The following is a 27354-nucleotide window of genomic DNA, read 5'->3' as shown; positions in this document are numbered from 1 at the left end:
AGCATTTTTCTCTTCCTTCTGTCCGGCCTCGCTCTTTTGTTTCTGCATCATTTATCCTTAGGCCCGTTTAACCTGAGAGGTCCAGGGCAGTTTGGCCCTGCCTCCGGTAGACACCTGGACATTTGATATGGTGCAACTGTTGGAGGACACATGGGTGTTTGTCTGGAAATGAAGGCAGAGCCATGAGGTTTCAGGTGGGGACACGAGGACACTGCCTGCCACTGAGTGGATTACGAGACAAATGCAGCCATCTATTTCAACAGTCAGGACTGTAGCCATGGGGAAATAGCATTGAAACCTTCTCCTCTGGTGATTCCAGAGATTGTCATTTCCTTCAAAGCAATTCTTCACCTTTGCAAACCTGTCTTTCCATGACTTCAGTGCACGTTCAGATGAATCATAAACCCTGACCTTGTTTGTTGTATATCTAACCAAGTTTGCAAAAAGGTATAGAGGAAGTAAAATAATTCCACAAGAAGTAATTTAACCCATTTTTCATCGTCTGTCTTTTGACTAATTTAAAAGCAAATCGAAACTGAATCGTGAGCACTTAAAATGTCAACGTGCGTTCCACCAGATTGAAATATCACTCTAATCTGCACTTGAGAAAGCACATATTGAAGCAGAGCTTAGCTGGGAATCAGAGGAGATAACCAGATGTGACTGTCAGTAAGAAGTGGATTGAATTTGTGTTTGACAGTATTTGCATTATTACGTATTTACATATCTGGGAAATGTGTCGTCCCTGTTTGACTTTGTGTAAGCAGTCTTTTCATATCTTGACTGACAACATTGTTATGCTGTGCTCACATTCCCATCATAGTTTCATCCTTCGTTTTATCTGAGCTTAAACTACACATATCTGCAGGACTCCAAAATGTCACATTATGTCTAGAATACAAATATTCAAAAGGAAATCATACTGAAATGTCAAACATACTTACTCGTCTCCTGAATATTTCTGGTGTGTTTGAGAGTGAATAATTACATAATACTGAAGAAGACTGTTCTCTTAATTCTTAAAAATAATGGGTAGGCACTAGCCCTGCATGGAAGGCTCCTACAACATCATGTCTTTCACATTTATTCTGATACATTTCTGGGTTGCTTACTGGTTGATTCCAGGACCCCTTTGCGATGTTCTGACAATGGTAAAGGCCTCTCGTAGTAATTGACATTTTTTCAGCACTTTCAGTTCAGCCAGCAGTAATCAAAAAAGGATTTCCAGCTTTGACTTCCTTTTCTTTGCATTGCTGTTGGTGTGTAGAAATGCCATCCAAGATAGATGGCTAGCTGCACTTGCATGCAGATATGTTTGTCTTGTTAAAAGAAAAATTGTCTTCCTATGCTTTTGTTGGGTTATGACAATGTATCACAGTGGATTGTGTCCGGCTCCTTTTGCTTTCCATGCTCAATGTTTTCCTGTATACAATTAAAGCCAGCTGAACTGCAAATAGAACACATCACTTGAATTACTTACATGCACCAGAACACTTCTGATCGCAGAACTATCATGGAAACAAACCTATTCCATAAGCTAGAGCAGTGCTTCTCAACTGGTGGGTCGGGACTCAAAAGTGGGTCGCGGAGGTGTTGTCAGTAGGTCGCGAAGGTGTGTCTGTAGGAAAAATTGTGTCAAAAGGTCTATGAAGCCCTTCTTTGACACTATTTGTTCATTCAGTTTCTTTGTTCTGTCGCACTTTGTACCATCTGAGGTCCAAACTGCTCAATAATTCATGAAATCTGATTGAAAAATATGAGGAATTTGGGTCACAATTTTTCATGAAGGAGTCAGTGGTGGGTCCTGAGGCTCAACCAGTTGAGAACCACTGATCTAGACTATTGTATTAGCTACTCCAGAGTGACCCTTAAAACTAGTGGGCTAAAGAAACATTATTAATATTTGTGGTTGCTGATATTTTGCCAGATTTGACTTATACTACACTCACTCTGAGACCCATCCAAATATAGTTTGTTATATTCACACAATAATCTACCTGAAAACAATTTGTTCTTAGGGGACTAATTTGTTGCATTGAATCGGTGCATTGATTGGCATACTCACTAATTCCTGATCAGAAATTTTAGGCTGTATTAGAGGCAGATATTGACACTAGTTTCAGTCTGGTAATAACTGTAATAGCAGCCCAATGCTGCATTACCTCCTGTCTGTGACTCAGGAGTTGGTCAGCACAAACAATGCCAACTAAGCCTTTATGTGCAACAGGCAGTCTTTGCTAATGAGCAAAAAGAGGAAGAGAAAGAAAACATTTCGTTGTACTGTTTTTTTCTGCTATTTATTTCGGCCTGTGCTTGGCAATTTGACCTGATAAAATATCACAGACCAGACACTGATGTAATAAAAGTAAGACATTGTAACACAACCTTTTGATCCTCACTCATTATGAAAATGTCACTGTTTCTGCAGGTGCTGGAGGATGGTCACCTCTGGACAGTGACCATTACCAGTGGCTACAGGTGGACATGGGTTCAAGAAAGCAGGTGAGCGCCATAGCAACACAGGGACGATACAGCAGCTCTGATTGGACGACACGATACCGTCTCCTCTACAGCGATACAGGAAGGAACTGGAAACCATATCACCAAGATGGCAACATTTGGGTGCGTAATCAATATTAATATTATTATTTTTTTAAGTGTGGGTGTGAAGGTGTGTGTTTGCATAAAAGACATGGTCAAGTAAGATGTCTAGTTTTTATTTTCCATTCCAAGTATCAATTCTTAACATCAGGGGCAAACATGTCATTAGAACCTTAAAGCTTAGTTAATCCAAAATGGTCTTCAAGCACAATACTATTTTTTTTTTAACCAACTCTTCCATTGATTTTAGTCTTTTAGGGCTAATCAAACCCACCATGGGGAAACTTGCCATTAGCCATTTGTTTTGAATAGAGGGTGTTTCTATTCATTGTTTTTTTTACAAATGCTGATGCATGTACACTTCCCTTATGTGATACAACTTGTCCTGCAGAAAATGTTTGCATGTTTTTTCCTACACCAGTGAAGTCAGACTGGATATGTTTTCTCTCTCTTTTGTCCAACTTATTCCATCCTCCCTGAAGGATCATTTTAAAAAGTTGCTCATCTCTAGTGGAAGACCAATAGGCTTATATACTTCACTTTTTCCATCATAAATATAAAGTAGAAAGAGCATAAATACACAATTATGTACAAAGGACATATCAGAGAGAAACGGTGTCCCAAATTCAGCTGTAGCATCCTTTGAAGGACCCAGCCTTTGTAGCCAAAGTAGACTGCTCAGGCAGGGCTGAAACGAGAAGGTCTGGTCTACAGAGGACTTCCTGTTCGCGTCAACAGCTGCTCCTGACTCAGCCCCTTTTGTTACTTACAGTAGAGCCGCCCCTATCGCCTAGCAACCTCGACAGCTGCACCAGAACTAGCAAACATAACTAACACCATGAAACTAAACCTATGGTTATTAATAAGAACATTTGTGTCTCTTAACTTTGGTTTTGCTAGCCATTCAATGGAGGTGAAACTATTAACTTATATTTAAAAGGGTTTTACTCTGCCGCTTAAGATTCTGCCATCTTGTTTGAGTCTGAGTGGAATGACTCTCTGATATATTGGGCCATGAAGGATGCACCAGTTAGATCCTTCGTGGCACAGAGAGAGAAGGATCTATTCGTCAGTCACGTTTGCAGGATACTTCAAAGACAGCCTGCGTTTGCGTCGTTGTGATGCAATCTTTCTTCAAATGGGCCTTCTGTATGAAGCCGCCCCTGATATGGGACATAGCTGAGGTGTTCAGGCTGTGTGGTGACACAGGGCCCGGGCAGCACAGACACAGCCCTCCTGGAAAATTAGATTTTCTGCAGTCTGAAACTCTTTTTTTTGCAAGTGTGAGTTTTTGTTTGTAGATCTTAGGCTCGGCATTCATCCCCAAAAAGCTCCATAATTATTCTCCCTCTTCAGTCCCGTGAGGACTCTTTGCAGTGACAAATATGGATCTTTACAGTTGAAAGCAAATTAAGCTGTTGTTTTTTTCGGCGCTGTATCATAATTGTTTGGAGATTATTATTTATTCACAAGTGTTTTCCCTCTGCCATTAACCCTGATTCATTGCCTCAAATTGCTGCAAATACTCCAAAACACATTAATCTCCTGGATGTTTCTGTAACAGTGGCGGACTTTTTGTCCTGTTTTGCCTAAATGTATGACATATATATTGCAATTTAATTTATGGCCTGTGTAACTCAAAATATTGCTGTTTAAAAATACAAAGCCGATAACTTAAAGCTGTGCTTATGCCATCAATAACCAACCCTGCAAACAGGCAAATACTGGAGCCATTTGTTTCTCTCTGTCTCTTGCTGTAACTTAGTTAAAACAGGCTTTTTCACATAAACACGTGCATGAACGCACACTTATTCTCCTATTAGAGCATCATATGTGCAGCTTCACAAACTTAGACTCTGTTAATAGCGTTTATGTCTGTCCATTTCTAAGTGGCAATAATACTGAAGCTATCAGTGCTATTGATCAAAAGCATGGTGTGTGATGGGAGGGTGCTTACACAGAGCAACAATCAGACCTCGTTTGAGCCCGTTCAATCACATTCTGCTCAGCCCTCGCTCACCACTGGATGAGGTTCACAGAGAGATCCCCTGAGAGAGAAAAAACACCTGCCCTGCAATCCTATGCATTAAGATTTTATTCAGAAACATTCTGACACCAATCACCCCCTTCCATCACTCCTCACTGATAACTTAACTCTTTAAACATCAAACTGAGAGGACCTGCATTTCATAGCGTGACTGTTCTTGCTTTAATCCTCTGGGGGATAATCAGTCAAATCCCGTCGACTGCAGTATTGGTTTGTGTGAAATATTGTTCCTCTAAAGCCTCGCTAATGTTCTCCTGATGAGGCTTGGTGACACTGATGAATGTCTGCGATAATTGAAATACAAACTGATAGAACAGATGCAATGCCTCAGAGGCTGTCGATACCAGCAAACTTAAATTAATCACTTTTGCAACAAACAGACTGATAGAGGAAAACTCCTTGGCCGACGCAACAGATTTGTGCACATGTCAAATATTTTCAGTTTTTCTCGACTTATTTCCTTTAACAATTACAGGAAATGCATTATAGAGATGCAAATGTAGATTACAGGGATGTATTATAAAAAAAGCCTCTGTGCCTATGTCTTAGCGTCTGCTGTCTTTGGTACTTTACATGGAGGACTGTATTCTTAAAATGTATCTTTGTAAAATAAAAGTTCACCACAGAGAGTGTTCATTTTTACATCTTCAAAACAAAGTATATGGATTAACATTAACACAATTATTATAAATGTGATTGAGATTATATATGATTTTTTTAAGGATTTTTTGGGGGCATTTTTTTCTTTTCAGCCCACAGTCTCTTTAAACGGGGCACGATCACTAACCATTATAGGCTACCTGCACCCCCGAGATTAGATTAATTTAACTGAAAAAAACAGAATATAATTAAAGGCCATTAAAGTAGTTATGCTTAAACACAGTCTCTTTTCTTAAATTTAGCACTTCTAAACATGCACAAATACAAGCACCCATCAGCCTTCACAGGAACTCAAATTTCTCTGTGGCCCTTTCTGTTTTGCCCCGTACAATTGTTGATAAAAACAAACAAAAAACAGACCAGGCTGGTCTGATTTCCCCTGCCTCCCTTAGAAAGGAACATAAGCACGAATCCAAAAGCACACATGCAGACACACAATGGACCAGACTCTGTGCTGGTCTGAAACAGGATCCAGTTGCAACAAGGACAAACCTGAAAAAAGGTTTCACTTGTTGTTTCTCAGTATCTGGAGATCTATTCTCTGGAAAATCTTCTTTCTGCCTGTCAAAACAGACACAGACATGTACAGTAACACACATGTACAGATAGATGCACAAATGTACATGCACACAGAGAAAAATTACGGACGCACAGGAAATAAAAAAAAAATGAGGAGAAGGAAAAGATAACGGGTGTAAATGCAACTGTGCCTATGGGACAGAAGCATGCCAACATATTTGATGGAGTAAAGCATTAAACGTTTCAAATAATCTGTGTATGTGGCTTAAACATACATCAGTTTTAGGCTTACACTTTGAGAGAAGTACACAAATTGATAAAAACACCTACACACACACACACACACACACACACACACACACACACACACACACACACACACACACAGAAGTAACCTCAGGCACCTCAGTAAATGGTCACATATACACAAACACCCAATTACTCACTGGTTTACTGGTTAATGGTTTGACTTCTGAGTAGAAGGAATTAAATGGATGACTAGGCAGAGTTTTGCGAGTTGTTCAGCACAAATAACTATTTTTCTTTTCCTCATCCTCCTTCTCTTCATCCTCCTTTTCTCCTCAATATATCCTGCCTCCTGCCCTCCACTCTGCATAGTAATGTCTTTGAATTGAGCTGTTCATTCAGCCAAGCACAGATAAGTGGCGAGCAGCAGGATGAACACTAAAGAGAAATCCGAGAAAGGCGACGGAAAAATCGGGACAGCGGGATTGAGCTTTTGGGCGGAGACAAAAATGTTATTTTTTTCTCTCACTCTCTCTCTCTCTCTCTTTCTGAGATGACAGAGTGAACATGGAGCTGGGCTGGGGGGGTCAGCTCGGTCTACCTGCGGAACTCACCTGAAAGAGAGGAGGCAACAAGTACCTGGGGTTTTCCTGGGGGATGAGACAAGCATAAATACAAATGTGATGACTTTTGGACTTAGTATAAGGCTGGCTTAATAAGTGGACCAAAGGACACTCTGTGGAGAGCTCTACCCTGAACCATTTTACCATTTTAATTACCTGGGTATGGATTTTAAATCGGTTTTAAAAGACAGCACTCATTTTAACAGGTCATCTCTGCCTAGTTTTTATAAAAGAGTTTCTGGAACCTGGTTAAAAAGGAGAGACAGACGCCCTGCACTGGCTGCAGCAGGAAGCTGTTCTCCATGGGACAATCCTGGACTGTCCCAGCTGGGGTCAGGCCCCTTTTTGTCTTCTTTGATCCAGACTGCAGGGCCCCTTCTCTGGGGCTAGGTGGTGGAGCTGGCTGGCCGTAGCTGCAGGACTCTGCTGGTCTCAGGTCCAGCCGAGCAACCAAGAAACTCCTGGACTACTGGAAGGAGAAACTGAGCATTTGTGAACTCCTGATGTTGGACTCTATCTCCTCTGGTAGGACTACAGCCGATACACAGGACCCCTTCTCCTCCATCCAGCTCACTGTAGACCTGAAAGACTGTGCACGTATGGACCACTGTCCTCAGACCTCTCTGCAGGACACCTCAGGGAATACTTGTTATCGTAAGATGGTAAAAACACCAGAATAAACTGTTTGGACCAATCAGCAAGTAGAGTGAGAACCTGACAAATGGCATCTGTTCTCAAAATATAACAGACAAAGGGAATCCCTGTATTCACCAGGAATTGGATTTGTATTTCTGGTGACAAACTGAATTTGTGAGTGAGTTGTAGCCCTCTAAAAAAAATCACACCTGGCCTTGAGCAAGTCTCTTAACCCAGATCATCAGGACCTGTGCGCCTGCAGAGAGTAGAAACCACAGTTAAAGTCTACTGAAGGGCTCCCCGATGAGTCATGTGGAGCTGTGTGACTTTGAAGCAGGCCTCTGATAAAAAAAAAAGCTTCAGAGTGTGTTTTTGTGCTCTGTTAACCTTTCCTGGATAAATACAGATTAAAAAAGAAAGGGAGGGAGAGGCAGAGAGGAGATAGAAGCGTTGTTCACATCATGTCCAGTCCCCTCCCTACAGTGGAAGTTCAGTGGCTCTAAGCTGACTGTGAACTCTCGACCATCTCCTCTTTGCAGATAACGTATCTTCAGGAGTCGGGTCACTGAGGAGTCAGCTCAAAGCCGACCGCCTGAGCAGAGATTTTTTTCCCGCCACGCTCATTCACTGCACTACCCACTTCATGTCTCATCTAGAATAATGCATGGCTGTGTCTCGCTCTCGTCTTGTTACCTGCTTAGCTATTAATAGTGCTCCTCTCCACAGGTTTTGTGGTGACTTTTCTGTGCATAAAGCTGTACAGGAAAAGCACAGGGAGAAGGGTGGTGGTGTTACGGCCTATAGAGAGGTCTTTCCAGCTCCATTGCTCTAATGCGGAGGTGCATGAGCTCAACCTCTCAGGTTTTTGTCTCTAGCTCAACCTCTCTCATGCGAAGGGTCAGTTTTAAATCCTCTGTCTCAACCCCAGCCTGAATTAAAGCCATTGAGTCTGGAGATACCGGAATGGAAGTGGCAGCCTCTGCCCCCACTTCCTCATGCACCCGGAGAGCACTGACCAATTTCGGCTTTATTTTAACGATACCCCGCTCCACCAGTTTTGCCGGCAGACTTGACTTAATTTCTGCCTTCTGTGTATTTATCGGCAGACAGATATCAAACAAACGTAAGTAAGTAATGAACAACAAATCTGCCTTTGTGCATCGCTCTAATTTATCCAATGTGGGATTTTGTGCAAATTCATTTAGATCACACATTTTTACTCCCACACACACAGAAAAATTGCCAACCAAAGACACTACAGAGAAAATTTACAAATACTCACCGAAAATCGGAAATAGAAACGGACGAGCCCCCAATTTATGTTACGCATCCGTCTAGGGGGGCAGGTTTGTAACATAAAAACCCGAAACAAGTTATTTCCCCTTTCCCCATACCAAAGGCAAAACTAATCTTGATTTAAGAAGGATTTATTTTAACACACAAATTCAAACACCTATCAAACAAAAGACAATCTCTAAACCTAACTTTTTAACAAAACCAAGAACAGGAGAATAAGTGGGCCGTAACAGGTGGTGTTTTTGTTTTCAGTAGTTCAGGGACCAGTGTGAGCTGGATCAGTTGATAAATAGATGTTCTTACCATAACGTGTGCGAGACGAGTTGCTGACCAGAAGACGCACAGAGGAAGTGGAGACCAGAACAAGATTAAGAAGTCAGTGAAAACCGCTGGATTTTGGCCACTGTATTCTGAGACCTGCCAGTCAAAAATGGAAGGCAATTTTGTTTACTACACTTACATTTGGTGCCTTATAGTGTAAAAAAAAAAGATATGATTAATGAACCGTAAAATCAGGAACACAAGTTGCATCAGTATAGATAATGCAATCTTGTTGGGGGTCACACAGAAGCAAAAAAGCTTAAAAATATCTTCTTGCGTGACAATTTCCAGAGTAGTCCACAACGTGCTCTTTCTGTGCAGCTGTGTTGCTTTTTTTTTGTACCGCCTGTTTTTGCAAAGTGGAGTTTGCACTTCTACAAACTAATGGTTACGGTAGCGGAGCTCTCAGCCTATAATGTGATAGTTGTGAAGTAAGGACCCCACAGCCTGTGAGTCATGCGTCCCATCTCCTCTGATCACTTGTTGTCTTTAATTGATGATTCTTTTCAATCACACCAGCACTCCACAAGGTATATTTAGTGTACTACTGTTTTCATTGAATGCATCATTATGACCTAATGAGGGAGAAAAGCTGAAATTTTCAATAGCGGCATGCAGGTCATGTGCAACGATTGATGATGGCGTCAGCATTTAAAGTTGCATGTCTCAGCATTTTATTGGTTGCACCGATATGACACAGACACATTTTAAGCTGAAATATAGGCATAAAAGTGCTTCTTATACACCCGATTCTGCAGTAAATCTCACTACTGATTTTGTTTTGTTGAAACAGGAAACCACAAGAGAAAAGCAAAGTTGAGATCCCGCTCTTTACCTTTATTGGCATCAAGTGTTGTGTAATACTTGATGCTTTATACTTTAGGATGTTAACGTTAACCACTTCAGCTAGCAATCAACCACTTTGTCACACAGAGACAGTAAAAGATAAAAACCCATAAACAGTTTGGATAGACACAAATATGAGGTTGTGGCAGTGATAAAAGCATCACTAATCTTTAAGCAGCTCAAAGAAATGAACAACTGTAGCCCTTGGGAGGGCTGTTCACCCAGTTTGCTGTGAAAAGCAGGTGGAACAGGAACAGATGAGTACAGATAAATGTTTCATAAAGTGTGCATCCAAAACTGCCAGATGCCATCAACAGATCCATGTCACAGATCCTGAAAACTTTTCATGGGAATACTCAACATTATCATCACAATGAAGAGAAAGCCTAGAGACGAGCCATCGTAATTACGTTTTCAAGCATACCACTGACATTGTTTCTTGTTTCTTGACAGATCGCCTTTTTGTCGAACAAGGGCGTGATCTTTGATGATGTCATTGGTAAAAATGCTTTCAGGATATTTTTCAGGTTCAAGGGGACTGTTCTTCCACATCGTAAGCTGCATATAAGGAAGATGCAATGTTTTGATGTGATTTAAAACAAAACTCAAAGCCAGTGTCCCATAAACCATTTTGATTGCAGTTAAGATACTAAATCAACAGACACTGGACCATTTTGCTGAGAAAGGCTTTGTACATATTTGCTTTGTGTACAATATGACAATTTCTCGAGGCTGTGATTTAAAAGACTGCACGAAGTAAATGTGTAGAACAAAGTGTTAATATGACAGGGGGCTGTAAACCTCATGACAAGCCTCAGTGAATCTCTAGGGAGCCTGAAATCAGCTTAAATATGAAGCGATCTGAACTGGGAGTGTCTGATATGCACATCCCTGCAGTTAGAGAGTCCTGTGGCAGGCATATTAGATATTTAGCCTCATAATTACTTTGTATGTTTTGCAACTCGGCACCTTAGGGCAGGATGTGGTGAGTGGAACAAATACACATGCTCTAAGTCCTGAAGCTGCTTATTTAACTGCAGGCTTGATGTGTTTAACTTAAAGGTTGTGTGTGTGTGTGTGTGTGTGTGTGTTTACAGGCCTTCTCTGGGAACTCCAACTCGGAGAGCTCAGTCCGCCATGAGCTGCAGCAGGGAATCGTTGCACGCTTTCTGCGGCTCGTCCCGCTGGACTGGAGTGAGGAAGGACGGATCGGTCTGCGCATAGAAGTGTACGGCTGCTCCTACTGTGAGTGCAGAGACACACACACACACACACACACACATACACACACAGTCTCAATAAACTTTTCTTCTAATTGTGATATTTTGGCAGTGTAATCCCTGTCTGGATTCATGGACAACATTTTTACATTTTTTGTAAATGGAACACTAATTGATGTATGCTCATTTATGTACTGTGCTGGAGGCCTCAGATAAAAGGCTGGGTTGCGGGCAGGCTAATACAGCAACAGCCTGCAAAATAATTATCCTGATTTTGCGTTCACACTCCTGTCAGTATTCAAGTTTAGACCACACAGACTTCCAGGAAACATGGGTCATTTTGCACACCCACAGACTTATGCTACCTTGTATTTCATATTTCTACAAAGTAAAGACAATTAAAAATACTTCAGTATTTCCAGCTTGTATTGTCAACAGTATTAATAATAGATCCAGAGGGGAAGGTATTTTTTTACATCCAATAGTTTTCCCATTTGTTTTCTTCATTGCGAGCTAATTCTATAATTCTGTCTACACATCAAACTCAGAGTCAATGTTTAAACCTGCCTTGACACCAAAAAAAATATTTGCAGAAATATGCAGAGCACAGTTAGAGCCATACACACACACACACACATACACACACACACTCTCTGTCTCTCTCTTTCTTACAAATGTATCATCCAGGGAACTGACTCCCACAGCCTATTCGCTCTCATCCTATTAAAGGCTGCCTAATTGATTTTGATAACAATTTTTAATTAAACCTCTGCATAAATTACGGAAATAAGTGACACACATACATCCTTCATTCTGGATATTTTGTCTGTGAGAGTCAGGATACAAGGACATTCATTTCATTCCAGTCAGTTTTCACCTCTTTGATTACATTTCATTTGTTCACTTCCTTCCCATGTCAGAAAAAAACTTCTAAATGTTTTCCTGCTTTCCCGATCCAGTCATCAAAGAGAAAAGAAGTAAAGTGTTGTGCATTGACAGAGAAGAGAGGAGGGAAGAAGACTGCAGAAAAGACGAGTAGTAGGAGGAGAGGGAGGCAGATAAATATAGATGTTGTGTTCCCAGCATAATCACTAAATATGTTGGTTGTAGATGATAATTCTAGGTTTGTAAATGTATGATAATTAAATGCAACACCATATTATAACTCATCTAGGACTGTGTTATATAAAGGCTTCTGTGTTTATGTGTCTGTGCCAGAGAGGGAGCCTGATCCAGCATGCTCATTTCCATTTTGATTTACACAGGATCAACAGAAAATAAATTATTTCATAAATGAGTCATGGAATAGTAGCGCTGATTATGACTGAAAGACACAGAGAATAGTGATTTAATATAATTTCTAAACACAATTATTGTCATGCGCAAAGAATTTCAAAAGAGTGCAAATGTGTCACATCTTCCTTCTACCTGGTGGGAAGCAGCATGGGATCATCTGGGAAAGCACTGAAGTTAGAACAAAGAAAACAGAAGTCATTTTCACCATACCTCCTCTGGAGGTGTTTATCATCAAAGGACAGTGTGCATGTGTTTGTTGTGAGATACCAAAAAGACAAGACAGACATGAAGTACTGTGTGACTGTGCATGATTGCAGAGTGTCTGTGCATGTCTGCACATACTTTCACACAACTCACCACTTGAACAGTTGGGATGATGAAAGAAAGATTGAACAGGGCTTCAAGCACTGCTCTTAATTTCTGTTCTCAACAAGTGAAAATCTGTATGTGTAAAATTTCTGCTCCTAAATAACTGAAATTTTTTTTTTAACTGTAACTATAGTCTTACTGTTGGTGGAATTGTATTTACCACCATCTGGTTAATATGCAAGAACATAACAGGTTACATAATATACCTGCAGATAAATAAGTTTTGCAGAGCTGCATGCTCAGCCAGGTGTTTTTCATTAGAGCTGATTAGACCTCTGCTCAGGTTGGAGTTTGGCAGAGTTTTGGCTCCTCCCTCACATCTAATCAGCCAATTAAGTGAAAACACCTGGTGGTGTCTTTGGCTTCTAGTTTGAATATGTTTTGAGGTGAACATATTTTTTTTCTGTTTGGCACATTTCAAATTTAGTAAGAAATATGTCATTTCCGATTCAATTTTAAATAAATGTACGCTATTTGTGACTAATTCATTTTCCATAATGATTCTGTAAGAGGCTTTTCATACATAGTGAGTCAATGCATCAGGGACATCTTTTTTAAAACGCTGACTAACAGTGTTTTTGTACAGCAGAATAGTTTCACTTCTTTATTTGTTTGAATGTATCAAGAAATATAAAAGAAATCAAGGATTTTTTCCCCTACCAAAAGGTGTTTTAACGGCTTTTCAGCCTGTCATCACTAACAACTGTGCATATTATACTCCTACAAAGTCTTCAGTGAAAATGCTTATAGGGCACAGCATTATTGGAAACAATTAAATCTCTATTGCTACAATCCTTACCTGTAAGAATGACATTTTAAAAATGAACAAACCTCCAGTGCATTCAGAAGACATGAACAGATATTACATAAATCCCTTTGCCTATTCTTCTATCATTAGCATATTAGCTCAGCTGACTAAACCTTCTGGCATTACTCTTGCTTTTGTAGGTTCATTTTTTATATCATTTACACTGCTGGAAATGCACATTTTGCACACTCTATATAATGACTTCAGAATCTCTGACCCAGCTAAACGAATGTCATCATTAGCACAAACTTTGTGAGCTATGAAGTTTGCCATACTGTTCTTTTCCTCAGTCTCAGTTTACATTACAGTTTATTCTTCCTGTCTCTTATTTCTGTTGTTCCTATCTGTCTACTTTGTATCCTCTTTAGGGGCGGGAGTGATCAACTTTGATGGACAGAGTGTCATCTCATATCGATTTAAGGTACTTAATTTAATAACTTTAATCATTATATTTTTTCACAAAAGCTACCCATATACACTCATATTGTCAAGGTAATCTGTGCAAAGAAATATATGGAAACTTCTTGTTCTAACCAAGTTATAAAGCTTGAACAGAGAGAAAAAAACACTATTATTTTTCAAACACTTTTGATTGAAAATGTGCCACCTGTGGTTTTAAACAATCATGTCTCTTGGCTCCCATTTTCTCAACTCCCAGGTGAAGAAGATGAAGATCATTAAAGATGTGATTGCGTTGAGGTTCAAGACGTCAGAGAGCGACGGTGTGATTCTTCATGGGGAGGGCCAACAGGGAGATTACATAACCCTGGAGCTTCGCAAGGCCAAACTACTGCTGCAGATAAACCTGGGTGAGCAATGCATGCATGCTATTTATGAACACATCTCCATGCAAAGCCTGCCACAATAACTATTCTACCTGTTTTTATATCAGTCATTTCCTCACAACTTTTTTCTACCTTTGCATATTAGTCAAACATATAAGTATTTTTTTAAATATTAGGGAAATGTATCTTGAAGTCAAAAAATAGCATCATTATAGGTAGTACAATTGTCCCTGTAAAAGTTTCGATAGATTCAAGTCCATGACTGTCAGAATAAGAGTAATGGTTCACAATAAGGGCAAACATATGAACATTTGTAAAAGCATAATAATTGTGTGTTTGTGTATATGATTAACCACATAAATATACTACATGTATTTTTGGTCCTTGCTAACCTGACAGACTAACACAGCTTTTTAGTTTTCAGAAAAAACAATCTTTTGTTCACTCATATTTTAACCCCAAATAAGTTAATTGTTTTCTGGCCCTTAAGACACATGCCCCTGAAAGTTTAAGTTTCTTTGTATTTGTGTGTTTATTGCAGGCAGTAATCAGTACGGCTCTATCCTGGGTCATACCTCCGTGACTACCGGCAGCCTTTTGGACGACAATCACTGGCACTCAGTGGTTCTTGAACGATACCGTCGTAACGTCAACTTCACCTTGGACAGACACACTCAGCACTTCAGGACCAACGGAGAGTTCGACCACCTTGATTTGGACTATGAGGTGAGGCTTTTACTTAACTAAGTATACTAAGAGGTAATGGTTTTTCTCATTTGAAGTAAATCAGTGAATGGAGCTTACACAAAAACCCAATTACATACATGCATGTCCAATTACACAACAGGAAGCTGTACAAGCTAATCTGCTACTCCAACATGCATCATAAGTGTGTTTTTGCAGTGTGACATCATGTGTATATCAAAACCCTCTTGTAGCAAATGAACAGCTGTACTTTGATAGACAGTCTTTGGGGATTTCAATTATGAGAAACAACACCAACTGGTAGACCATTAAAGATGTTATAAACAAAAATATCAGCTGACTTATCTGGCTTCCTGGTTTTCTTGAGTGATTCTTGTTAATGAGTGTGTAAGCAGCCTGAGGTAATAGTCACAGGATAAAACAACAAATATTTTCACATCAGAAAACGTTCTTTCTCATCCATATAAAGTTGGTAAATGTAACAACAGACCACCTGTTGAGCATTCACAGTCAGAAAAAATGTACTGAAGCAAAGTCTGTTTATGCTAATTAAATAGCACAGTGCAGCTTTAGGGCTAATGTCGCCAAGGAATTGCATTAGTGTTTCCACCTGCTCATTATAATGTCCAAGCCGAATCATCAATGCCACGTTCACTTGAGTCGCAGAGTTCACAAAATTAGGTAAATTATTTTGGCACTGTGCATATGCAAGATGGATCCTTCGTTAAAGTTAGTTTGTGTGTTGAGGGCGCTGGTAGCCGCCAAACTAATACAAAGAGTGTGTTGGATGTACAGTATGGTGCAAAGATGCTGTTTGTGTTCCTCACCTTTTTGCCACTGAAGCAGTCTGTCAGTCTTTTCTAGATTTTCAACTACATTTTCAGAAATGTTTATCACTGGTGGTAGCTTGGATTCCTCTGTCTGTACAGTGCATTTATAGCACACAGGTCATTAGATATTGGTTTTACACTGGGCTATAAACCTCATCCATAAAACTCCCATAATTACTGTTGGTAATGAAATGCAAAAAAGTTCAGCTAATAAGAGGAAATTGATTCAGGAATGCATAATGGGAATGAAAAGCACCTGTGGGTTATAGAGTTTGTGCATAATTGTGTGGCTTGCTTTATGCATGTGTTTGTGTTTGTATTGATAAGCTTTGAGAGTTTGACCTTTAGCAGACATGCTGATATGGTTGATCTGTTCCAGTGTTAAGTATTAAGAAATGGGGCAGGACAAACCACAGTCCAATTAAAGAGAAGCTGTTGAATGAAGGGATCTTTGGGGAAATCTATACAACCAGGGCTTTTGTGTGTGTGTTTGGTGAACCCTGAATGGATCCCATTGGTGTTAATGCCACAATGAGCCTGGCTAAAGGTAGACAGATTGTTACCAGCTTTTACTCATGATGCATCAATGTAATTACTTAAGTCTGCACACTCAATCTTGTCTCTAGTAGTGTTTTTAGGTGTGTGTGTACACCTCTGTATGTTTCCTGTTCCCATTTAATCCTGTACTAAATATCCGGCTGCAATTGTGTCTACCCTTGGTAGTAATTACGAAGACTACTGGAGCGTCACCACAGACAGATACAAACACAAGCAGATAGACAGACACACATCGATTGGTTATTGCAGCCCCCCCTCCTCCTCCCCTTCATTCTCGAAATTCCCTCTGAGCTCAGAGCTGTGAAAAAAGCAAATGTACATCTGTAGGTGAAATATGAAACTTTTTTTTTTCATTTCCATCACCTCCTTGTCCTTCAGCACGTCCAAAAAGATGCTTCTTTATCAGCCTCCGTCTCCTCGCCTCAGTTCTCCTCTCATCACATCTGCTCACCACAAACCACGGCCTTCTTCTTTAATGACGTCTCCCAGACCTCACATTATGTGTCATCGCAGCTCTAACAGTTAGAACTATGACCAAGTCTTAAAGTCTAAAATGTAAGACTGTCTGTACCATAAACAATGAAAGTGAATACAAGCAGGTTAAAACAAATGTGATGTTGAAATTTATTTTGGGAAAGTATTAACTTCCAACATAAGACATTTGTTTGTCACTACTGTACTCCTTGTTTCTCTGCAATGGTTACAAAACTGCATCATAAACGAAGTAGTGTACATTTTATATTATCATAGCCATCCATGTCAATTGTATAAGCAGCCTGTCACATGAGCTTACTGAATTCATCATCCTTTGCAATTCTTACCGCTGCACTATATTATTTATGTATAATATTTTCTTATTACCTTTCAGTAATATTGTTTCATAGACCTGTACATTTATTATACCAGAGCTGTAAATGGTAGATCAATAAAAAATGTAGGTAATATTTGTAATGTTTGATTTACATTTTGAGCTTGTTTTTTTCTGAGTTTAACCAAGTACACTGAAAACAATGAGAAATGGAGTCAAATACCGAGCCAATAAAGGCGAACAATCAAACATTGTTATTGTAAACTATATAAGTATGGCACTTGACCGATTTCAAGCCATGGAGTGTCAAGGGAATCAATTGTAAAATAATCTGTAATTTCTGTCCTTAATCCATTTAGTTTTACCTGTTTTCTTGTTGTTCTTCTGTAGCTGAGCTTTGGAGGGATGCCATACAGCGGGAAGCCATCGGGAGGAGGGAGGAAGAACTTCAAAGGTTGCATGGAGAGCATCAACTACAACGGAGACAACATCACAGACCTGGCCCGCAGAAAGAAGCTCGACACCTCCAGCTTTGTAAGCACACACACATAGACACTCTCTTGAAGATACACTTCAAAGTATTAACATTACAAAATTCACATGCACATGGGTTTATCTAACAAGCTTGATACAACTCAGTTCAAAGGCAGCTGAAAACCGAACATGCCCATTACTGTCACACTACTTGTGTATGTGACCTGAGTGAGAGGGCAAATTATTCACTGTACCAAAATAGTTGAACAGATTCATAATTAATTAGATACAAGTGACCCATCAGTGGCCCCCTCCATGTGTTTACCTCCTGTCTTTGTGCTCCCTCTTGATATCATGGATGCCCTTTGCCTGCAATATACAAAGACAGTTTCAAAACCGTGAATGTGGATCAGTTTGTTTTTAAACCATCTTGACGGAAGGCTTGGTTTCTTCACCTCATAAAATGCACGGCACGTTACACTGTAATGTCTTTATGCACTCATATTCTGTTCTTCCTGGATAGTGGACCTGAAGTGTTTCCTCCTCAGTCTCTGGTGAACTGATTGAACAAATGAAGGCTCTAATCAAGTGCATTAGAGTCTAACCTCTTATTCTCTATAATTACTCACAAAGCCATTTCATCTATTAAAATAAAATTGTAGGAAAAAAAAAACCATCTATTGTCATTAAAGCAGCTCAACATATAAATATACAATGTTTGCTAATGATTTGATTAACAGCACAAGGTGAGAAACTCAATGGTAATTAATCCCTGGATTCAATCATAGTGTTTGTCCGCTTCAAGCACTGAAACACTCTTCCACCCTGGTTTTTAAAGACATAGTGACAAAAAGTGACATTTTTGTTGTGTGTGCAAGCATCAGACTTTTAATTCAACTTCATTCATGACCTTCTGAAGGTAAACATGCAGAGGTAGGACTCAAAGCAACCAAAGCTCAAGATGGTTTCTTGAAGTGTTGGGGTGATTGAACTTCACATAGAAAGTGAGCAACTTTGTTTTTCACGACCAATTAATCTCTTTTTTTGTTGTTGTTGTCTCTTTCTCCTCCTCTGTGTCTCGACAGCGTAACCTGTCCTTCTCCTGCGTGGAGACCCACACCTTCCCGGTCTTTTTTAACGCCACCAGCTTCCTGCAGCTACCAGGACGAGCCAATCACAACACAATATCTGTGAGCTTCCAGTTTCGCACGTGGAACCCCGATGGGCTTCTCCTCTTCAGTAACCTCGATGATGGCACTCTGGAGATCTCCCTGGAGGAGAGCAAGGTGGTGGTTCATGTCAACGTGACAAAGGGGACCAGCAACAACCGGGTCGACTTATCATCAGGTAAAAACACACAAAACCTCCCTCTCCTCCCTTACTTATACTCCCTACCATGCCCTCCCTCTCTCTTTCTCTTCTCTTAGGAACACTCATTTATTCTGCCCACTGCTGCTTTAATAGGCCATTTATGCCCAGGGGTAGGGATTATTACAGAGTTACCCTCTAGGCTAATTGGGCTCAATTACATCAGCATTACGAGCATATACAGACATACAAACACTGACTGGCACACCCAAACACCAGCACACCTCCTTTGATTCTGTTATTAGTATCTCAAAGAAAGAAAAGCCACTCATGGCTTCTGGCTCCAAAGACACAATAGGTGCTCAGCAGACTTGTAATGAAAAGCTTAGTCCCTCTTAATGGCAAATATACTGGGGAGAGACGCACAGATGTGGACATGCTGAAATGGAGAAAGAGAGAGAGGAGAGAGGTTCTTACAGAGACTACAAATCCAGTTTTCTTCTCTCAGTGGGGATAGTTTGTTTATGAAGCTGTTTAGCAGCACTTATTCAGACGTATAATTAGGCTTATGCTGGAAAATAAAACTATACAGACTCGCTGCTCCGTTACCCCATTTAGATCTGTTGGCATCTAAGACTGATGTTAAGTGCATTAATAGTAGACAGAAAGTCATGGAAAATGACATCATCCATCCATCCATCCATCCATTATCTATACCACAGGGGGGCTGGAGCCGATCCCAGCTGTCATTGGGAGAGAGGTGGGGTACGCCTCGGACTATTTACCAGTCAATCACAGGGCTGACATATGCAGACAGACAACCAGCCACGCTCAGATTCACACCTACAGGCAATTTAGAGTCATCAGTTAACCTAACGAGCATGTCTTTGGACTGTGGGAGGAAGCCGGAGTACTCGGAGAGAACCTGCACACAGGGGGCCATGTCTGACGAGGATTAGAAACCAGGAACGTCTTTGCTGTGAAGCAACCCCGCTCACCACTGCCCCAAAATTACATCATGTTTGTGCAAATTATTTTTCAATAGTTATGATACAAAAAGGCTCCACAATGTAAAGAAACGGAAAAATCTGACTTTTAATGCCAATTGAAATCTTTTGCATTAAACATATATAAACTGATCATGTGTAGCAGATACATTGGGGCGGTAATAGCCCAGTCCCTATAGGGACTTGGGTTGGACATTTGGACTGGTTGCTGAAGAGGGTACAGTTCACTTTTAGAGTCCATGTACAAGATTTTATAATTGTAATGCTTCAAAGAATACTTTGAAGCATTGAGCATTACTTTCAAAATACTAAACTTCAAGAGGAGCATGGATGAAGAAGCTTTACATCTCTGAATGCATCAACTAAATATCTATTTAAAACCGTTTGTCATTGGTCATTAAAGTAGTTTATTTTCTTGATTAGGAAAGAGCGACAGGTACAATAAATTGGACAATTATAAGAAACACAATTGATTTAATTCCCCCCCTGCATGCACACACACATACAGTGTCTGTCATGTGTTTGTGTGGCAGGAACATGCCAGAGGCTGTTTGTGACCTGCAGGATCATGCTCCTCTCTCCCTTAAGATGTCTTCCATCATTTCATCCTCTTCCTCCTCTCCAGTAGAGAGACAGAGGATGAAACTACAGGGACGATGAGACATTTGAGAGAAACATTAGACAGTGGGTTCTTCTTAATGATATGCCCCGTTTATGTATCTGTGTTGTGTGTCCGTTATTAAAGAGTACTTAGTCGTGATTCCTGCTGGGACTTTGATCTAATTTTCCCATCACTCTCCTTTTATTTACTCATTGACTTTTAGTGTCTCTTTTGCTCTCATCAGTCATTTGTTAATTTAGAGTACATAGCAGCGTTTAAAGAGTCAGTGTTGAAAATGATCTCCTTGATGGCTGCACTGCAGGACTAAAGGATATTTTTAATGTGCCCAAAAAACAAACCTATATTTTCCACATGACCAACAATGAAAAGCTCCAATAAACTAAAACCAAGAGGGAAAAAAAATGTGGGTTGAGGATGCTTTCCTCTGACCCCCCTCTTCATTAATTACCAAATTATTTGGCACCTGCATTGTTTCCATGGAAACAATACTCACTGTGTGGAGTGCTTGTGCAGAGACAAATCTAATTTCCTAAGAGGTTATCATGCAACAAATTGGTGAGGCTTATTTTTGTACTGCCGTTAGATTATTAAAAAGAAAAAAGATCTGAAAAGTAATAAAGAGTTGCAGGAATTTAATATTTTACTGTAGCTCAAGAGAGCACGGAAATATGATGTAGCTGTCTGCCCTTTGAACATGATATTTGACAATGAAGGATAGAAAGAAGGGGCGATAATCATTACTTCTGTACATTATTGAGTCTTTCAATGGCTTTGCCATGCTGCGCTCATTCATTTTTTGCATTAATTATTTCTGTAAATAAGTCTATTTGACTCCAACCGGGGAAATTTGTCATTGAAAAAAATCATTCTCAAAGGACTGTTTGGCTCACTGAGGAATGGGATAAAACCACAGGGCAGCATCAACCGTGTGATTCCACGATCTGCAAATCTGAAATTTTGCAATGTTGAAACTGTGTTTGTGTGTTGTGTCATGCATGCATTCAAACCTATCATCCCAGCTAAAATGAATAATATCAGTTTCTTTGAGATGCAGAAGGACCATCAGTCATACACACACACACACGCACACACAAACACACACTAGGTTACTTGCACAGTCTGAATAAAAAGCATAAGGAATTACAATAATGGAAAGGCCCGAGGCACAGATTCAAGGGGAAAAAACTACTTCAGCCACCCCTGATTATGTTATATTGTTTCATTTCCCCACAGTCAGTGTGAGTCCCTGTGCCTGTGTATATGTGTGTTTATCTGTTTGTGTATATGTGTTTGTTTAGCAGGGCTTAAAATGTTGTATATTCAAGCTCTGTGTGGCTGACAGATTAGCACCTGTGAGGACGTGCAGAGCTCTCCAAACTACCTTGGAGGACCAAATATTTCAGAGAGAAGGAGGAGGATAAATTCATATATGCCAGAGGATGCCATAAATTCTTTATTGTATATGGTTGTAGAAATAGGATCGATATGTAATAGGAACAGGGAAGAGGGGATAGTTGATGGGGAGAGACGGTTAGAAAAGAGGATCTTTAAGGATAAGAGATGATGGGAGGGGAAAGGAAAAGTACAGTTTTTTTCTGCTGCAGGGGAAGTGGAGCAAAATGTTAATCTGGAATAACAACCAGACTCAACACCAAGATCTGTGCTTAACAAGTAGACAACACATGGACAAAATATCCATGAAAAGTCAGAAACTACGTTTCCTCTGCATGTGTAATTTGATCATTTTTCTGACTTTGTGAAATCAGTGTGCTTCACTTCCATCTCTGAGAATCTGATGAGGTTTTACTGGCCTTCCTTCTATCTTCTATAATAACTCTTACCTCTCATTTCTGTTTCATCTTGTGGATCTATCATTAACCGAGCCCATGGTGCCAATTAAAATATATGCAGTAGTTTATGAAGTGGAGACCATCTCACTGGTTTTTGGTTAAGAGCCTGTAACCTTTGTCTTAAACAGTTGATTTCACAGCTCTGTCTGATTTAATACAAATGAGCTATTTAACAAGCTCCAGCACTTTAACTTTTATTTGACTATTTCACCAAAACATAAAAAATCAACCTGCATATTAACACACACACGGACAGTGTTGTCTTTTGCACTACTTTTAGGACTATTATTATGATCTTGACTTTTAAGTCCAAAAAAGTGCATATAGTATATTGTTTCATTCAGTGATTCATTTTTCTCACATTTTTTAAAATGATCTGAAAGAAGGATTGACTCATTTTGCCCCTTGGGGGGAAAGGGTATCTGCTATGGTGAGGGTGGTTGCTCAAAGGAGACTTTGAGAGGGCATGGTAACTGTCAATAATTTATTTCTATGTCGAATCATTTCATCCATGAAATAGCTGAAGCATATTTCTTATTGGAGGAGGAGAAAGTTTGACTTGAAGTAACTGGATAGTTGCTTGTTAAAGGAGTAATACTTTCACTGCAACTATCAACTCATTTCATTATTAAAAGTGCAGCTGGACCCAGCATGGGGAAGTTGGAAGTAGTCAAGTGAGAGGGCAACAAAACCAGACTGAGAAACCTCCCAGCCAACACAACCTTTTTAAAAGTCATTTGGTTCTCTTTGAATTGTACTGTTGCGACAAAACTCTGCCGTAATGTTTCTACTATCAGCATCCATGTTGGGCGAGGATGTCTCTCCTCCGCCACAGGATGGCAGGCTGACTATTGGACAAGGAAGGGTTCACGTGACTGAAACATGTTTGAGTCTCTAGGTGTGAGTGTTTAAAATGTTGCATACTATACCTTTAAAGCAGCTTGAATCAGGACTTTCACTCTGGAAACATCAAGGACATGACAGGTTCATGATGAGGAGAACATTGGGAGTTAAGTTGAGAAAACTCCGTCCAGAGAGCTAGTTCTATCATTTGGTGTAAAATTAAATGTGTCTGTTTTCTCACTCCACATATCAGCTACTTTGTGTTTCTGGCACGAAGTTGAATCTTGATGACAAAATCTTGACAGTTAACTTTCTTTAACTAATGTTAACTTTTTGGTTTTTATTGAACCACTGCACTAAGTCTGATACACAATCTGTAGGGATGTCTTAAATGTGTGTGTGTAGGACGAAGAAGTTTTAAGAGGTAGTAGCTACATCTTTTTTTAAGAAGATTAAGAGACCGAATATATAGACAAGCTAAATAGTTTTTCTTAAGAATATCGATATGCTCATAGAAGCTCTGTGGCTCCAAATTGCAGTAAATGACATTTAAGAGACACTCAACACTGAACCTTCATGTTTTAGCCTCACATTTGCATTAGTCATCTCACAAACTTTACTCCTTTTATTCTGCTTGGGATACAACATTGAGTGATCGTACTATACTGTCCTGTGTACTGTCCAGTAATGTTGGTTCATGCTATAAGTGGTATTATTTTGTTTGCATTTAAAGTGGCAATGGTATAAATAATGTACATGAAAATCGAACGGGTTTCATTTAAAAAATGGGGGACATAAATTAGTGAAAGGCCTCATTTCACTAAGTACATGCATACTAATGCTTGGTATTCATTTATTTGTATTGCAATTTGTAAAAGCTAAAGTAATTAGATTATTTGGATTAAGGTCATGGACTGGAAATGGAATAAGTCAAATGGCAAATAACCAATCAAATGAATGTGGAGAAATGCTGCTAAGACAATGCACTCCAAATAAAGTTGTTCATTAAAGGTTTCATTAATTTAACAATAGTCACACATCATAAAGCCTAATTTAAATATCTAAAGCTGTACACTTTGTTCTCAGAAAGCCTTTCCATTTGAAGTTTCATTACAATCAAAAACAAAAAAAGAGAAGCAAACTTCTCTCTGAATGAGAAAATTAAAAACAGTACAGATCATTTCATCAGTAATGCAGACCACAGATAATTACTTCTTGAAATGCTGAAGATGTTCAAGTAGTAGAGCCCACGGTCTTTATGGAGAAACAGATAAACAGCCCTTCAGAGCACTTTAATCCTGTACTTTCAGATCCTTGGAAATAAAAAAAGGCACTTCTTATTTTTCTGATTAGATCTTTAAAATTAGTCTCTCCGCCTCCTCAGTATTTTCTTCACTGTTGAATCACTTCTGGCTCCACTCTAATCACTCGCTTGTTTTCAGGGACGGTCGGTCATCACTGAATTAGTTTTGTGAGGCACTACTTTTTAGTAAGGCCTCCTGAAGTATTAATCCACCAAAAAACAAAAACAATTGGTAATTTCTAAAGCACTTCACATGATATACAGTCAACAAAAGTCTGCTTTATTTAATTTTCCAATCTGCTGGTGTTTTGTTTTGTATGGTTTGTGTGAAGCTGTAAGATATAGGCTTTCTTTTTTTGACAACTAAATTTGTATTCATTTTTTCTCAATGAAAAAACATCAAAAAACATAACATCAGTATCATTGCCAGACATTAAGACATAACATACAGGCTTTCAAAACATACATGGGAGATGTAGGTGTGGTGCCTGTTTAATCATTTTTATAATTATTTGTAAGTTATTTGCAATAAATATGAAATGTTTTCTAAGCTAGATTTGATGATGTAATATTTAATTTGATCTGTGATTATCATTCAATCAATTATGTATTGAATGAATATATTCATTTCTATAAACTACCTTTTCCATTTGCATACATTTCCAAAGGTAATGTTTTTCTTGAGTTAAACCTAATCTGGAGTTGAAACAGTCATCAAAGATTTGATTGGTCCATCACCATACATTGTATCTGCTAATTATGGAGCATTTTAAAACTAAATTTTAAAACCCTGAACTTCTCAAGTCTTTGCTTTCTTCAGCATTCTCTTTCTCTCCAATCCACTTTGTGTCTCTGTCTCTGCTGCTCAGCCTTGATATTCCTCAGTTCCCCTCTCTGCTGCACCATATCTCTCAGAGCTCTCAGCTCATCCCAGATATTGATCCTAGTCTGGACTCTCGTCAGTAAACCTTGGTCAAGCCTGTGTTCCAGACAAACAGATCAGCAACACCAGCAGCACAGTTCTCCTGTTTACAAATCCACTGAAAACACATGCAATCACACATTTTATTGGTTGTACATGTAAAAGAAAATGTGTGACAGTAACCAGAGGTATAATCTGTATCTTGTACCGATGCTGGCACAAAAAGGCCCTCAGTGACCATATTAAGGAAGACATGGATGATGATTAATCCACAGCTGGATGTTAATTACCTTCAAGTTTTAGTCAATTCTTTTATTTTCTGTTCTGCACCAGAACAGCAGAAAATGACTTTAAAAGATAAAGTACAATCAAATAGTTGGCTTTAACGTGTGCCTTTAATCTGTATTTACACAAAAGCCTTGGCATAGTGTTAAAAATAAAAATACATTTTACTCATATACAGTATATATATAGCATAAATTTATGTAAATATCGGTCTGAGTCATGACTGTCTACAATGACTGAGAAGTTTTAATGAGCTATTTCTGTGTTTGGAGTTTTCATGGCAAATCTACTTTTAACAAAAGAAGTATAAAAAAGGATGAAGCTATGATGAATCCACAGTTTATTAAATTTAAAACACAAACAGAGGGAAAATGCTCTTCCACCTTGCAGTCAGTCACATGCATATGAATGACAACACCAAAGCCAGCCATGAAACAGGCTTGTGTATTGAAATTCCTCTCTCCATTATCGTGCTCGTTTTATCGGCAGCAGACAGCCAACATGTGTCGGATTTGGGCCTGCGTGCTGTTGGTGTGACAGAGAGAGTGCAACACACATTTGTGTATGTGAAATTCTTTCAAGCATCCCAGCTGTGGGGAAAGTTAAGATTGCACCCTGCTATCACTGATCAGCTCATCATTTAAAGCTGGTGCAGGTGATGTAGAACAGATTAGGAATACAAGGTTGAACAGTATCTGTTTTCCATTACATTTAAGAGGTTATAGAGAGGGAGCGGATGGAGCAGAGAGCTTGATAGTGATAACAACAAACCAATATATACAATCACAAGTTTGAATGCTGGTACACATCAAGGTTGCCTTTTACCCATGGACGTGTCCAGACTATTTCAGCTTTGGAGGCCCAACTGGGGCACTGACTGAACCCTGCAGGGGTGGCAGGAAGTAACTGTGCATGAATGCATGGGTCTTGGTGGCATAGATTTACTTTCTGGAGTGCTGGTTTAGCACAGACACCCCATGTACAGAGCCTACAGTCCTCGTCCCACTGGTATTTTCTACAGCATTTTTTTGCATATTTAACCAGCGTAGCCTTGAACAAGGCCACAGTGGTCGACCATCTCAGAAGGCAGCCATCTCGGCTGTTAGTTACACTGGTCGTTGCAACGACCTGACACACACACATACACATAGCCTTTACATTCACACACAAACATGCACACACACACACACACACACACACACACACACACACACACACACACACACACACACACACACACACACACACACACACAGTTGCCCTGTTAGAGATCAATTAGTGGAGACTCTGCACTGAAATGAAAGCTATAGAGTCTCCAATTGCGTTCAAAAAATAAATAATCCATGCAAAAGTGTACCTCATAACACTCACATACAATGGAAAAGAGAATGCAGAAGAAGCTAACACACACAGCTGATGCACACAGGTAAGATGTATTGACACATGCAACATGCTTAGGTTTATGTGTATTGACTTAAAAGCAGGTGCATGAGTCAATGCACTCTGCTGCTACTGATTAGCAAATGATCACTGAAGTGTGCTCACCATGGATGTATCCCAGCCTCT

At 39.6% G+C, this 27354-nt stretch overlaps 1 protein-coding gene across 2 annotated transcripts in view; it reads left to right on the top strand.

Annotated features, from left to right (window-relative positions):
- Positions 1-27354, top strand: part of LOC132993984 (contactin-associated protein-like 2) — a 211208-nt gene that overhangs the window by 109644 nt on the left and 74210 nt on the right. For both annotated transcript variants that reach the window (XM_061064024.1, XM_061064023.1), the window contains exons 3-9: positions 2429-2622; positions 10893-11040; positions 13857-13909; positions 14147-14297; positions 14815-14999; positions 17565-17708; positions 18734-18995. In XM_061064024.1, the coding sequence (XP_060920007.1) occupies positions 2429-2622; positions 10893-11040; positions 13857-13909; positions 14147-14297; positions 14815-14999; positions 17565-17708; positions 18734-18995 (1137 nt within the window). The remainder of the gene's footprint in view (positions 1-2428; positions 2623-10892; positions 11041-13856; positions 13910-14146; positions 14298-14814; positions 15000-17564; positions 17709-18733; positions 18996-27354) is intronic.

This window comes from Labrus mixtus, chromosome 19, assembly GCF_963584025.1.
Source record: "Labrus mixtus chromosome 19, fLabMix1.1, whole genome shotgun sequence".
In the NCBI taxonomy this organism is placed as follows: Eukaryota; Metazoa; Chordata; class Actinopteri; order Labriformes; family Labridae; genus Labrus; species Labrus mixtus.
The sequence above is the reverse complement of the archived record's forward strand: the minus strand, read 5'-3'. Positions and strand labels throughout refer to the sequence as shown.